The sequence below is a fragment of the Spodoptera frugiperda genome, chromosome 16, assembly GCF_023101765.2.
Source record: "Spodoptera frugiperda isolate SF20-4 chromosome 16, AGI-APGP_CSIRO_Sfru_2.0, whole genome shotgun sequence".
NCBI lineage: Eukaryota > Metazoa > Arthropoda > Insecta > Lepidoptera > Noctuidae > Spodoptera > Spodoptera frugiperda.
Genome location: NC_064227.1, coordinates 3,107,852 through 3,123,764, shown reverse-complemented (window position 1 = coordinate 3,123,764; position 15,913 = coordinate 3,107,852). Strand labels below are relative to the sequence as shown.

The 15,913-nt window shown below is 34.5% G+C and overlaps 1 protein-coding gene across 3 annotated transcripts in view; it reads left to right on the top strand.

The window, feature by feature from the left end:
* The window catches only part of LOC118280777 (mucin-5AC), a 116,759-nt gene that overhangs the window by 74,023 nt on the left and 26,823 nt on the right, over positions 1-15,913 (top strand). For all 3 annotated transcript variants that reach the window (XM_050699505.1, XM_050699503.1, XM_050699506.1), the window contains exon 2: positions 15,497-15,562. In XM_050699505.1, coding sequence (XP_050555462.1) covers positions 15,497-15,562 — 66 coding nt within the window. The remainder of the gene's footprint in view (positions 1-15,496; positions 15,563-15,913) is intronic.

The window sequence follows — 15,913 nt, the reverse complement described above, 5'->3', positions numbered from 1 at the left end:
TTGACGTGATGGCTGGGCAACCACTGCCGTGCGATGAATAGCGGGTTCGAGCGGAGAGCAACTCTTTATGTGATCCACAAATTGTTCTTTCGGCACTGGGTGTCATGAGTAGGTATGTGAAATTGTATGTTTGTAAACGCACCCACGATATAGGAGATAATCCTAGTGTGGGGCAACGTTTTTTAAATATTAAAATTAAGAAAAAATCTCCTGTAACTCATTTGATCAGTATAATCAAGTATAAGCAGCATCCTCGTCTTTCATCTTCATCATCAAATAAAACACCATGATCGTTATAATCTATAATCTCAAGAACCATATTGAACAGTGCCATGTATCTTCGGATACAGACAGACAAGGTCGGCTGCGCACCACAGTTTCTGGGTCACTGTTCCCCACAAACAATAGCACAACATGGGAACAACTGTTTCTGTATCATTACCATATAATGCTGCTGATTATTTAATAGAGATCATTATTTTATCCCCTGAAGCGATTAAAAGTATACCATTCTTTGATTAATGAAGTATTGAGGCTGTTTTGTGAAGGGAGTGATTTAGGAGTTGTTTTTTTTAGGTGTTGAGTTATTAATCTATCTTTTTGATTGGATGAAATATTGATAGGATTGTAGCGACACATGACTAGTGACAGATGACAAAAGTTACACAGACGATCAACGAACAAATCAACGGATGATATTATGAATCCTTCATTGCACATATAAAGTTTACTTGCAAATAAAAATGGACACAAAATAATTGGGCAGAAAGCCCGTCAGGTATGATCACCTGGCGTGGTCTGAGGATCCTCCTTTTCTTAGGGAACTTTATTCGCTAAAGGGTCGTAAATTGTTCATATCATGGTATCTAAGTCTTTTAGTAAACCGAATTAAACCCGGATTATTTATACTACAGTCAAAAATTTTGCAGTTGCATTCTATAATAATTGGTTTCGCTTCTTCACGTGATGTTTCGGAAGCTAATGTCAATTGATCACGAATATTTATAGCCGTTATCTTGGAAGCTTCTTTCATTGTATCATTTCATCATGAATACTACATTTGCGTATACTAATCCATAGTTAGACAAAGGTCTTTCTAATAGCATCATTAAGCTTAACATTCAGCTCTTCCTATACAAAATGTACCATAATAACTCAATTAGAAAACAATCCCACCATCAAACACAATACTCCCACATCAAAAAATATTTCTACATGGCACTTTTTTAATAACTATTTTGAAATCCCCAAACAATGGTTACATCTCATGACCGAAACGTAAGGCCTTATATCACACAGTTGCGTAACACTGTAATATTTTCAAAGAGATTCGCGAGTGTTGTGAGTAGGAAGCGTTTACTTCCGAGCATTCAATGAAGCTTATCGGCTCTGGTCATAATTTTGTAACGGCACGCGTGAATGGACCGAGCGCGGCGGTGTGAGTGAGGTCATTCTTTTGTTTTGTAATGTGAGATTACACCTGTTGTTCTTTTTAAGGGCTTGTCTGGCTGTCCCTTTTCGCAGGTTTATTTATAGTTCAATCTTCTATTATGTCATTATTACGTGGTCTCTTAGATATAAACCAATGTTGTTCAATGTCAAACATCATCACATAATCTAAACTTTGTAATATTACCAATACATGATACCTATCATATCGGCGGTGTTTTTTATTCAAGAGATAAGTGTAGGTAGGCTTCAAATAGTACCTAGGTTTTGTTACCTACATATTTGAAGTCCCATGTAATAGAGGATGAACCATATTCAGATCACATTCCAAAGCTCTATTTTCTTAATATTACCACTGAAAATTTCGAAGAAAAATCTTCAACACAATTATCTACGGGTTTTGTTATTTCAAAAGATAATCCCAAAAGTACACTAAATATAACCTTTTGGCCCCTTAATAATGTTTCAAATCATTACAAGAAGATATTTAAATACTGAGGATTGCTGTACAGCGATTAACATTACAAAACTTATAACGACAAATGTGCGTGTCTGTGAATCCAGTGTGTTTTGACGTGCAATCAAAGTTTTATGGAGTAGCTTGTTGGTCTTATGATTGTTCTTGAAGAAGAGAATTAAGAACTGTCCCAAAGCTCCGATCAAGATGATACTTTATTCAGTTTAAGAATTTTGATTGCACGGTTGGCGCGGTAGGTGGGCAACTAGCTGCCGAGCAACGTGACGCGGGTTCGATTCCCGCACGGAACAATACTGCCTCATTGGTTGACCCTAAGAAATTAACAATTTTTCACAAAATGTTGTTCACAAAATCTGCGTAATATACACTTGAAGATAGATATATTCATTAGGTCTCCTAACCATACATGATATACATCAAAAGTTTGTTGACCAAAATAAACTTTTAACACCTACAGGACTATAAGCTACAGAGGCGCCATCTAGGCACCGCAAAAACTGAACTTCACATTGTTCATAATCAGATCTTTGTAAAGGGTCTAGATATATTGGTGTCTTAAAGCTTTATTCGAAGATATTTCGGTTTCGACAGACTGGTGACCTCATGATTAGTCATTTTAAGATACAACACAATTCTGTCAAGGGCGAAACGGGTTTTAGCGATGCTTGTGTTATGCAAATTATGCAGAATTGGTCGTGTAGTTCCGTGTTTGTTTATCTTGTCATTTGGGATGATGGTGAAGTAATGATATTTTTTTTGTTTAGTAAAAATCACGGTTTACTCACGAAGATTAATGGCTAGGCTACGCGACATCGCCGCGTCTGCGCACGCTGCTCATGATGAAGAGTCCCTCTGTCATTCGAAACTATTAGAGCTTTTTTCCATGAATGTTTCGACGTGAGCTAACCATGATTTTTAGTTAATGAAGTCAAAAATATAAGATCTGTCAATGGCGAAACATAAATAGCTATCACTTTTCTTGAAATATTTCAGAAATATCCTTTGACATGTTTAAATAGCACATTGTATCTTTTCCCTTTGCTGAATGATGAAATTAAATAGACTATGTAGGTTTGATTCAAAGCATTTTAGCAAACCCTAAATTAAAAGCTGCAAAAAAATTGTGTAGATTAATGTTAATTGTTCAGCAGTGAAGTAGATTTTTAGTTTTATTCGATAACTAGTTAGAGCTTTTCTTTTCTTCCATTAATGTATGGAAGTATACTATGATTTTTAGTTAATGAAGTAATGATCAGTAATAGGTTCTAAGAGAACAAAAATAAGCTATCTCTTTTCTAGAAATATCTCAAATTATATCCTTTGACATGTTTAAATAGCACATTGTATCTTTTCATTTGGTATTACGGTTCATTTTTGAGTGCACTTGGACAAAATCTCATTAGCTTATTGTTTTTTTCTTAACAATACTTTTAATTTAGCAGATGATACGCGACAGAAGCGTGATATTTTTTTATTAACGCTAAAAAAGTCTTCTAAAGGTCAAATTAACATTGTAAAAAGTACATGATCATTTCCGCGTGTCAAGTCATGATTTTATTTAATCTAATTGGTCATCCCACTATTAAGGCGTGGCGTGGTCAGTAGAGATCACAAAACAATTATAAAATTAGAATATTCATATTTTTTTAATTACTCAAAATCTAGTTTTTGGTTCTGAATCGTGACTCTTGTAATGGATACTTGAATTTAAATTGGAAGAAATTGGTTATTTCCTTTGTTGGGGAATAAATTGAGATGTATCGATTAGTTAATTAATAGCATGATGTTTATAGATATGTTTGTATGAAGTTGTGCTTAGCCAAAATTTTTTTTTGGTATGCCGCTGTAATAATGAAGCATGACAGTTGATTTGGAGTGCTTTTTTTTGAAGGGGGAAAATCATCCAATGTCTTCTCCCGTCTTGGGTGAATGACTCCCAGACTCTTACTGACTAAAAACCAACCCGTTTCTGCTCCTGCTTTTCGAGAGCCCCGATAAACCCGCTAGGTAGTTCGCAGCTTTGGATAAGACTATTGGATAAGATAATCAACTAATCTTTAAAACGTCAATTAAACCTACCTAAATATTTCGTTCCTGATGGACAGATCTAGGACTCAAACCACTACTCAAATTAAGCAGTCAGTTTTGTTAATAACTCGAATTTCCAGCTCCAATTAAGCAAATCCGTTTTATACTTGTTAACAATCCACGTCCTTGACATACGACCTTAATGGGTTAATTTTAACATAATATCAAGTTTGTTAAACTTGAAATGATACTTAAGTTCAAACATCAGTCACGATTGTCAGCAGTTAACTTTTTTCCGTAACCAATTAAGTTGAACTAAGTGGTTATTCGCTTTGTTAAGTTTATTTTTTTTTAAATTAGACTTTGATTTTGTGATGTAATTAATTCATTAATCTGGTTTTATTGTTATGATGAACATCACCTTCTTTATTGAAGTCGGTTAAAAATTATTGAGCGTTTATAATAATTACTGCATTAATCTGATTTTAGTGTAGTTTGTATGTTGACGTTGATGAGCACCACCCCCTGAATGATCAAGTGTGAGGTCTTGGATAGTTTTAACAAACTGAGAAACCTCATTGATTTTCGTATGATTTGGGCATCGATTCCGAGTTTCTTTATTCGGCATTCGGACTTGTGATCACTTATCAACGAGACAGTTATTTATTAGATATCCCTATTATAATACTTTTTAGTATTAGTGACTACTTAACACATTGAACGCCGTGGTAACCGACGTTAGCGGAGGATTTGCCTTCAGCAGTTTTTTATTGGCAGTCAAAGACTTAAATGTTTAAATATAAAAAATGCTTGAAGATAATGTGTTTTATTTGGAGAGTTATTGCTTCATACATACAATAAGAGAACGAGGAAGCTACATCAAAACAAAATATTTATGGTTGAACAAATCTCATGATTATTTTCGTATATAACAAATTGGTGATTACATCTTCACGCTCTCTAGTCTTTTGGTCGTAAGCAGACGTGTTACTAATGACGATCACAATTGATATTTTTTTTATTTCCTCTTACTTATTGGCCTTTAGTTGAGAGGTCGTTAGCAGCACTGTTATGTTCTACGGTTTGATTTCTGTTTTAAGCAATTTTTTAAGACTCTGTTCAGTCTAACGAGGCAGGCAGTCACCTTTACTGACGATCTCAAATATTTAAAATTAGAAATAGAAAAAAACATTACAGGAATAGAACCCATGGTTCCTTCATCATAATCATATTCAAGATCAATAAGTTAATGATTCAATCTGGACTTTACACTACAGCCCCAAAACCCAAAATCCATGTTGTAACAACAAGTCAAAATGTCGCAAAAAAACCTAGATCTATCACATTATCAATCAAAAGACAATCACAGCTATCTTTCTCACTCGGAATGAAATAAAAGATTCATATCTTTTGACAAAGTAATAAACAAGGTCGTATCTTAATAGACAGTCGGTTACAACACTAGTGCTAGTGACGTGAAACAGAAAGCCTATCTATTTGGAACCAGTTATGTTACTGTTAAAGTATGCATGTTGGTCAATTTTAGGTCTTACTAGTCGCCTAGTGTGTGATATTGGTCCGTTCTTTAGTGCCTGTGCGTGTTCAGCCTCTTGTCTCCTGCCACAAGAATCATACCACAAAGGTGATGTGAAAGAAAGACAACAGCTCTGCCCCAACAGCATTCTCTCATCAATGGTGTTGTAAAAATTAAAAGATTTACCAGATTTGTCATAGATTGTGTTACTAATAAGTAATACATAAAAAATATGTTAATGAGTATGGTTATCAAAAAATAACAGTGTTCCAAAAATCAGACTGATCTGCCATTGGAATGGACTGAAAGTCCCTCTTTCAGTCTAGTCAGTACGATTCTAAACTTGACTCAAACTAACAAACAGGCCAAACTAAATAAAACTGTTTAAAAATCTATTACAGATAAAAGATTGATCCAACTGATTTGAATCAGTGCTTAAAAAAAGACGAAGAAAATAAGCGAACTCATTTGACTCAGTAGTCATTGAGAAAATAAGCGATTAGAAGTTCCAAATGGAAAGATTAGCAATTTATCAACTATGCGTTATGACGGTAACACTTACCGCTCGCCTATACTACCTATACTAGTCATTCATACCGGTTGTCTTACTAGTCCGGCATGAATTTTGCAAGAGCTAAATACTTACTGAATTAGGTCATTTCATATTTGTTGAGGAGATTAGAATATAGATTGTCATGTCATGTATAATAATTAATTCGAAAGTAATTGGTCAATATGTGTGTAGCAATTTTTTCTTTGAGAAGGGTTACAAAATCTGGTTCGTAAGTCATTGTTTTTGGACTAGATCGTGATATGTTGGTTTATGATGAAATCTTAATGTCTACTTATAAAAGTATAGCTTGTTAGTTGACCCCGTTAATACCTATAATGATTTTTGATATTTAATGGTTACGTAATTCTTAGTAAACTACTCTCAGTAACGATTTTGTATCGAAAACAATCGCTAAGGACTGGGTTACGTAACCACGACATTCTACTTTTTGAGCTTTTTGTGACTACTGTTTACTTAGCCAAATGTTTTCGGAACAAAATCGTTACTAAGGAAAAGTTTATATAAAACATTCAAGCCGTTTAAATATGGCAACGAAAACGATGACACGAGAATTTTATATATTAGATAGTACCATTAAAAAATTTCGTGGTTAAAAACAAACAAACGGGCGGGTCAGGGTGTCGCAACTATGTCATCAGAAGACGGACCGCTGTGTAAATAATCGCAGACCATTATAATATAGTCAAACGTGAGAACGTATTTACGAAACATATATACAACGTGTAACAAAATACCCATATACATCAAGAAGCACTGAAGAATACAGGTTGAATAGAATCTCTACACAAAGTTTCAGCTTAAAATACGTTTAAAAAAATGGTACCAAATACACCGAGTATTTGGTACCATTTTTTCGCATGGTTTTTGATTTTATAAATCATACAAACGTGTCACAACACTACAGGGGTCACTCATTAATTACGAAACATTTCTTCTGTAAATCTGATCGCCTAGTACCTGTATCTACCTAATTTTGATGTTCGGTTTCTGGAATTTTATGTATTGGAAAAATTCATAACTTCGTTCCATGAAAACATGAGTTTAAAAATCCCTTCCCGTATCGTTTGTTATGTTATCTAGAAACCGTGCACTTGATATGTATACCCCCTTTTTGTTACACCGTGTATATACGGTCATATGAATGATGAAAAGGTGCTATAAAAGAATAAGATGATAGCTCATCAAGATATACCAATTTGTCTTCGAAATTTTAACTTTAGACCTTTGTGATTAAGTTTGAAAATTGACTGATGAGTTTTAAAGGTGCTATAAAAGAATAAGATGATAGCTCATCAAGGTATACCAATATGTCTTTGTAATTTTAACTTTAGACTTTAGAGTTTAGAGTTTGAAAATTGACTGGAGGGCTTTTCTTTTATCGTCATCGTCATTATCAGTAATTTTTATGGGTTTGTTGGGAGTTTGGGAGTCACCAATTTAGAGAATATGGTGGACAATAGTATAAGTTTTTAAACTGACATGGTCACTAACACTATCATTAGAACTTGAGACGGGATATTTACCATGTTTATTTAGTTTCCGATATTTCGGCACTGTTGCAAGCGCCATGATCACGGATGAACTGATAGATAGATCGGAAACTCATAGATACATAAATAAACATGGTAAATATCCCGTCTCAAGTTCTAATGATAATCATAGTATACCTTAAAAAGAGTAAACGTTTCAATAGTGAAGAATAATCCGTCTACAAAACTTAACCCATTATTATTGACTATATTAAAAATCCAGCCTCTTCCCTTAACCAATAAAACACGTAAAGAACAATTCTAAATCATAAAACCAATGACAAAAGGTACAAAATCATTTATCAGTTCTGACCTATAATTTAGTTCCATATTTCATCTCTTTAACCAATTTTCTAGAACAGTTTTGAACGAGTAATTGCTGTTCTAAAGTCATCCATTCGTTTGGTATTTAGACCAATCAGGATCGAGAGTGAACGACCGCCATTATTCAAAATTGTTAGGAACAGTAACATTTAAATGGCGGTTATTTTTCAAAAGAAGATTCGTTTTGTTTATGTTCGATGTTTGAAAATTATGTTTATAAATGGCCAGCGTGTAATTGGAATTCAATTCGATTTTATTTTCATTTTAGAATTGAAACTATGACTGCCTCGGTGTTCGAGTGGTTCGCAAGTGTGACTGCCGGACAAGGTGTTTTGGGTTCGATTCCCGGATCTAGCAAAGTATTACTGGACATTTTTCGGTTTTTCGATATGTAATAGCACGGAGTCTGGAAATATCCCAGTTTATGGCTTAAAGATCACCTTATTACCTGGGACTTATAACACAAATTGTGAAAAGTGGGTGTACATTGTATAGCGGCATTACGTGCCGTAATGTGCACCTCTGCCTACCACTTCGGGGATAAAAGGCGTGACGTTGTAGAGTTGAAACTGCTTGACTTTAGGCCTAGTTTACATGAAATGGGTTTGACATAATCTCCACACTTGGCAAGCACGTTGGCGATCGCAGTTTAAAAGGTTGAAGTTTATTACTTCTTTGTCAGTTATTACTACACCTGTAGGAAGAATAGATATGGTGACAAATGCATTAGCTACTCTACTGTCACCACACAGCAAAATAATTATCACTTCATATCCCACAGCTAAGCTACTGCAAGTGCATTGACTCAGGGCTTGTTCACCCACTGACACACATTCCATCCCTCTCACACGCATACTACACACTATTGTCATCTCTTTCCCCCATGCAAGTTTTTACGCGACACTTTTCCCGCGCACCGCCATAAAAGTTGAGGACTCATTTCGAAACGCAAACCACTTAGGAGGCGGTAGTGTGCCACAAAATGGCGTAGATACCTGTCAATGGAATTCATATCGATTTACTTAATTATTTAAATAAATTAATATTTCTCTCGTACATTCACTCTTTGATGTAAGAAATAAATAAATTAAATTGCTGGCTGGAAAGGCATGTTGTTGTGGAATAACGTTTAAAAAAATATTTGACTGATCATTTGAAATGTCAGTTTTGGTGCCATTTATTATGACAGCTCTAGAGGATTTAACTTTTATTAAGAGATTCGGTATTTAACTAAATATAATACATAATTGTTTACATCAATAATGGCGCATAATTGAATAAAAACTGACCTTTATAAGTGTTCTTATATAAAAATTAATATATTAAACAACAATATAAGTTAACAAGTTGGATAAAATAGTCGTTTCGAAAGTATATTTAAAAAAAAAAAACAAGATACCAACTTACTACCGTACTTACTTTCTTTACGAGAGGAAAAAGTGAAATTGTCAAAACAAGTAAAAATGGACGCTACGATGATGGAACTTTTTTCTCGATAACATCAGCTGTAAATAATAACTAGATACTCTGCTTGCCCGGAGGTATAAGGCGCCTGCTTCTCATGTATGAGGGTACGGCTTCGAAACTACCAACGGCAAAGTACCGATGTGACTTTTTCCGAGCTATATGTACATATTTAGACACCACTGACAAACGGCGAAGGAAAACATCGTTAGGAAACTTGTGCTTATAATTTCTATTCTAAGATTATTTAGACACCAGTGACAAACGGTGAAGGAAAACAACGTGAGGAAACCTGGGCTTATAATTCCTGATTATAAGTTTGAAATCGCCAACCCGCATTGAGCAAGCGTAGTGATTAATGCTCAAACCTTCTTTGTGCGAGAAGAGGTCTTCGGTCAGCAGTGGCTACTTATAGGCTGATACATAAAAATGTATTAAAATATTTCGTGCCAACATTAAAATTATCTGTAAAATGACACCCAATTTAAATTAATTGTTAATACAAATAGTGAAATATTTTCACAAATTAACAAAATTCACACCCAGCAAAGCACTATTTCTTTATTTTCTAAATATAATATATACGTCCGTCAATCAAAAAAACAACTGCCATTCAACTTTGAACCTTATCACCTTGAAAACTAAAGATAAACTTGATAAGAGTGCAAGTTAATATTTTTAGAAAGGGGACCGTGCGAAATAATTAATGTTTTGACATTTCTATGCGTAATTAGTTCTTTTGTACACCTGTTCTCACAAGTTTTGGAGTACTATAAATTCTTGTGAGGCGATTTTAGATCTTATATCTACGAAGTTATGTAGCAAAATGGCTTGTAGAGAATCTTAATAGTAACATAATTGGTGTATTGTAAGAAATGATTGTTAAAAGTAAAATGGTAGAACGGAAGTCATTTCAAAATGCGAAATAGCCATTTTGTTTGTAGTACCAATTCAATTCCGATGTTCTTATTTTTCAAGTCTATCTTACGTAAGTATTAACTTAGGTACTAAGTAATACGAGTCATCAAATCGTTATGTAAAAAATACTTTTTTCTCGAACAAATTCCGACTATCATTTCGTTTAGTAGGTCAAATTTTTTAATGACGTTTTAAGTGTCACTGTCATTATGACATTATACAGGTTGTTGTATTTTTGCTGCCGCTTCGCACGGTCTTAATTTTCATACAGCCTTGTTCAAAGTTGGATTAAAATTAGTTTAGTACTTTTTGAGTTTATTAGCTTCCGATAGAAAGATATGGATGTAATATATTTTCTGGTTCTTTTTAACTTATTCAAGTAAAAGTTTGTTTGAAACCTTAAGCTGTGGGTTCAAAACCTACCAACGATAAGTACCAAAGTGACTTTTACCGAATTACATGTACTTTTTAAGATGTTTTAGATACTACTGACAAACAGTAAAGGAAAACATCGTGAGGAAACCCGTGTTTATAATTTATAATTATATGTTTGAAATCGTCTACTCAAATTGAGCAAGCGTGGTGATTAATGATCAAACCTTCTCCGTGTGAGAAGAGGCCTTGGTCAGCAGTGGCCACTTATAGGCTGTTGATGTACATGTGAAGTAAAAGTTATTCACAGAGTGTTTCTGATATTAGTATACAGACTTCAACATTGACCTGTTTCCCTCAAAAACAATGAAAGAGATAAGCAACCAATAGGAAGGCTTTTTCTTCAATTTCTTGATCACCGTGGTAACCAATCACAATCGATTGGTTTTAGAAAAAGTTTGTGTTGAAGCTACTCTCTGTTTTCTTGTCCCATTTATATGAAATATTATTTAAGACACTTTATATGAACAGTTGGATGTGGTACTACTAAAATGGACACGTACTGGATCTTAATCCAAGATTAATATTCGCTTAAATAGAATACATGCCGTGTTCTATGACTATTACGTATGACTATAATAGTTTTCAGACGTGATAAACCAGGGTTGTCAGTTCAGCCATTCGCGAATTTTGAGCTTAGCAACACATCAAATATACCCAAGTAAAGTAACTAACATAGTGGGAGAAAAGAAAGTCAAAACTAAAGTTACTGCAAAACTTGCTTCTGTTTTCGATAGTCAAAGGTTTTTGTTGTGGTTTATTTTTATTTTATTAAGCTATGGTCTCTAAAATTTTAATCCTTGTCTTTAATCCGGAGCTGCGGACTACCTAGCGAGTTTACCAGGGTTCCGGTTCGAAAAGCAGAAGTAGGAATGGAGTGGTTTTTAGTCAGTAAGAGTCTGACACTCCTTCTTACAACACCCAAGGCGGAAAAAGCCATTAGATGATGTTCCCTCCTTAAAAAATAAAGCCCTAAGCAAAAAAACTCAACTAAAACACCCGATCCCAAGTAATCCAAACATCAAGGACAAAAAAGTCATGATGTGAATGGCCCAACAGGCCATATGAAGAAAGTGTTCTATTCAAGGTCAGTACTGACCACGTACTGGGTCATTAGATCAGTGACCCAGAGCTGATCGTTATGCACTGGGTGAACTTCCGTGTGCCCATCCTGATGGAGAGAAAATGGACACGTGATGTGTGTGTAGTTGGAAGTAGGTGTGTTGTTGATGGGTGTGGATTTTTAAGGTGTTAATTGGAGTAATAATGGTGTTATTGGATGTAGTAACTATGAGATGTTGTTATTAGGGTATGAAAAGAATACTAAGTTATGGCTTAATAATAATATTGGAAAGCAAAGGCAAAGTCAGAGTCAAAATTATTTATATCAAATAGACTGAGAAGGCACTTTTGAACGCCAAAGGAAATATGACAATATTAAAAAAATCTCTAAATGTGTCTGTCGGCCAGTCCTCTAGTGAAGTTATTTGCTCGTTCCTATGGAAGCTTGAATATATTGTATTTTAGAACTGATTAAATTCTTGAGTTATTCTTGAAACCACTAGATATAGATAGGCCAGAAAGATACAAAAATGTATGGTAATTTCTGGAAGAACATCAAAGTTTTGCTTGTGACTTTACTTTGCAAAAATCTATCAAAGTTATCTATCTTGCTTGTTCTTACTGAGTCTTTGCATTCTTCTTATTACAGTAAAAACATTTAAAAATTATCCAATGGTGTCCTACAAGGAATCTAATGCCTAATTTTAGCATTATACGACTGGTAGCTTAGGTTGTGCATTAGACGTCACTCAGTCACTCATTAACGGCAGATTCCTATTTATATTACCGTTTTATACTTCAAGACTATAAGATAAGGCACATCATCTGATTACCGATAAGGTCTTACATTCATTAACAAATCATCTCGGAAAATCTTGTTTTAAAGCAATCGGATAAAATCTGTCCAATCTACGCATACCTTAGATAATACACTCGGCGTCACAAAAATCGCACCTCTTTAAAAGTTCCCTTCATAGTCATTTTAACCCTATTAATCAATGGCAGACATATGACTGTAAGGTATCATTGGAAAGGCAATTTAAGTTTAAGAATAAATCAATGGATTTGGTTTTTTGTTTACCAGGGAATAAAAAAGCAAGCAAATGCAAATGATTAAAAAGTTACATTTTATTTTATCAGCAAATAAGTCCTTAAAACAACTTAAAACCTAGTGTTACCCTCCCTAGCCCTGATGACTGCTTCCATGCTTTCTCTCATGGACGAATTAATGTGTCAACTGTCACTTGAGGAATGTTATCCCATTCTGAATATTTTGACAACATTTTTTTAACGTTACGTGCTGATGAGATCTGTTGTGTTTAGGAATTCTAACTGTTGTTAATTTAAAGGTCGTTAAACGTACTTTCAATTGATACCAATATTAATAAGGTGTAATGTATTCGTTACTGGCGGGACATGTTTTAAACTTACAATTTTCCAAGAGGTGCGATTTTTGTGACGCTGAGTGTATAAACGTGTCTTAATGTGCTTTTCCACCAGAGATGTGCTATGCTATGTTTGCTGTGGATGCGTTTGGCTCCCACCAACTACATTCATAACTATAGCTTAGAACTGGTGGAAACGGAATCAGCTGAGCTATGTTTTTTACATATATGTAAAAATGCGTGGTGGGAATGCGCGTTAAGGGTGTGTGCTATGGATGGCTTCCCGATACATCGCATATTTGAGCTGCGCATCTTAGTCGCACAACTACGTAGATTAGTATCAGTGGAAACGTTTACATAGTTTCATATTACCCATTACATCTTCGTAGCATAGCTACATAGCACATCTCTGGTGGAAAAGCACCATAAGTCCAGTAATTGTGTGAAAAAAAGTCACATAACAGTTATTTTTTCTGTGATTCTGATTAGGCTTTGCTTGCAACCATTGTTCTGTGGTTTTGCGCAACTAGAATTTTTCCCAAAGGGCTCGAGCGTTGCGTTGTGGCTTGTGATGCGCTTTCGCAAATTGTGAAGATGTTGCTTTAGATGGTTTATGTATTGTTACCGCATATGTTTTTTTATTTCCGTATTAGATACGGTACCAGTCGAGTTTAGATTAGTTAAACTTGTTTGTTAAAGTTAATAATTGGCTCTAATTTCTTGACAAATTTTTGTCCTATATTGTTCTGAATAAATATCGTTTTTTATTCTTTATTTATGCCCGATAGTTTAGTAAGTCCTGTTATTTAACCTAGTAAAAGTTAGATAAAAAACTACAATTAGTATAGTCTAGAATGTTTGAACTCGCTAAATTGAGTCTTTTTTTTAAGGGCGAAAAGTTAGTCATTCAATGAGTTATCTCGCCTTGGGCGAGGCGAGAATGCCAGAACTCGCACTGACTAAAAACCACCCCGTCGAAACTCCTGCTTTTCGAGCCGGAACCCCTGTAAACCCGCTAGATAGTCTCACCTACTTCAATAGATCCTTAAAATAATAACCCTCTTTAACCGATCGGCTAATAAAACACGACTACAAACACGTACACACGATTTTCAACGAACAAAATTAATTTACGAATCCGACCAATCGACCTTGCTACACTTTAGTCAACTCGGTAACTTTCTACAATGCATCTGGGTTATCGTAACGAATTGTTATGAAACCGAGCGGCTTCGGATTATGGAACTAGTGCATTTAGTATTTGTTATCTATAGTTGCTTAAATATGTGATAATTGGAGTTAATAAGTCGTGAATGACCACCGCTAGTGTTGCCGTGGGTATATTACACGTCGACTAAGACACATTTGATTTTGATAAAAATCGATCACCAGAATGACCCTTCTTTGATAAACTTGAATCTTTTAAACTGCGATCAACAAGCCAAGCGTGGAGATTATGACAAACCCTTCTTATTTAAAGAAAGCAATAACTACCGTACTCAGAGACATTTAATGATTACTTAAACTATTCCTTAGTAACAATTTTGTTCTAAAAACAATTCCTAAGGACTGGGTTAACTAACTATTAAATGACTCTGAGTGTGGCAGTTAGACATGTTTTGTTTTATGATAACAGTTCGGCCAATTTAGAAATTGTTTAAAACAACGTAAACTTGCCAAATTCAAGATCCCCTGTTTCTTACACTATCTAAAAGTTACTAGCCACCATCATCATCCCTATTACAATCGTTTATTTTATTCTTCTAACATACATAATAGACCCAACAGTTAGAAGTCCAATCTAACAGTTATTTATGTAAATAATTTGACATATTTATAACATCGATATGTTAATACGAATTCTTTATTTGCTTTCATTTGGTCAGTATGGTCTTGAATATTTTATGAGCTTAAAACTTGGTCAGCGTTTCGTATTGTTCTTTGAAATAAAAAAGAAAGTGTTGGTGATATATGTTGAATCTATTTTTTTTTATGGTATAATCCGGTAAATGAGCAGACGGATCACCTGATGGTAAGCAATCGCCGCCGTTCATGGATACTCGAATCATCAGAGGCGTTACAAGTGCGTTGCCGGCCTTTTGGGGGTTAGGAATTTAAGGGTTGTTGGGGAATTGGGGATTGAGAAGATTGGAAAGGGAAGTAATTGGGCCTCTGGTAACCTCACTCACACAACGAAATAAAACGCAAGCGTTGTTTCACGTCGGTTTTCTATATTGTAGTATATCGTTAATAAGTTAATTTTGTCCAAATATAATGGTGTTAAAGTTTAACTAACTGTGTTTTCTTTATTTGTTACAGATATAAACAACGATGAACAAATAGAATCTTCAAGGATAAAGAGGGAAGGAGTTCCCGAAAACAGGGGTGAGTTCTCGTCCTCCTAAGTCACTCTTAGATACTTCTGTAAAATACCCTCTCTGCTTGAATGATTACTATGAATGCTTGAGTAAATAAAATCTTTTGACAAAAACGTATTTGTGATGCATTCTATTCTCTTTTATCTCTTTCTTACATTCTTAACATATTTCAAATCTTTTTTTTAACTAAAAACAATTCAAATTTGTATATTTTTTTACGAGGTTTTTGATGTTTTTCTTTGTAAATACAATTGCAATAGTCTTGCTTGAGTGTAATTTTACACTCAGGTGTTAACAGAATTTAATGACCGTAAAAATGTCTGCAAATAAATCATTAACACACTTGTGTAATTATTTC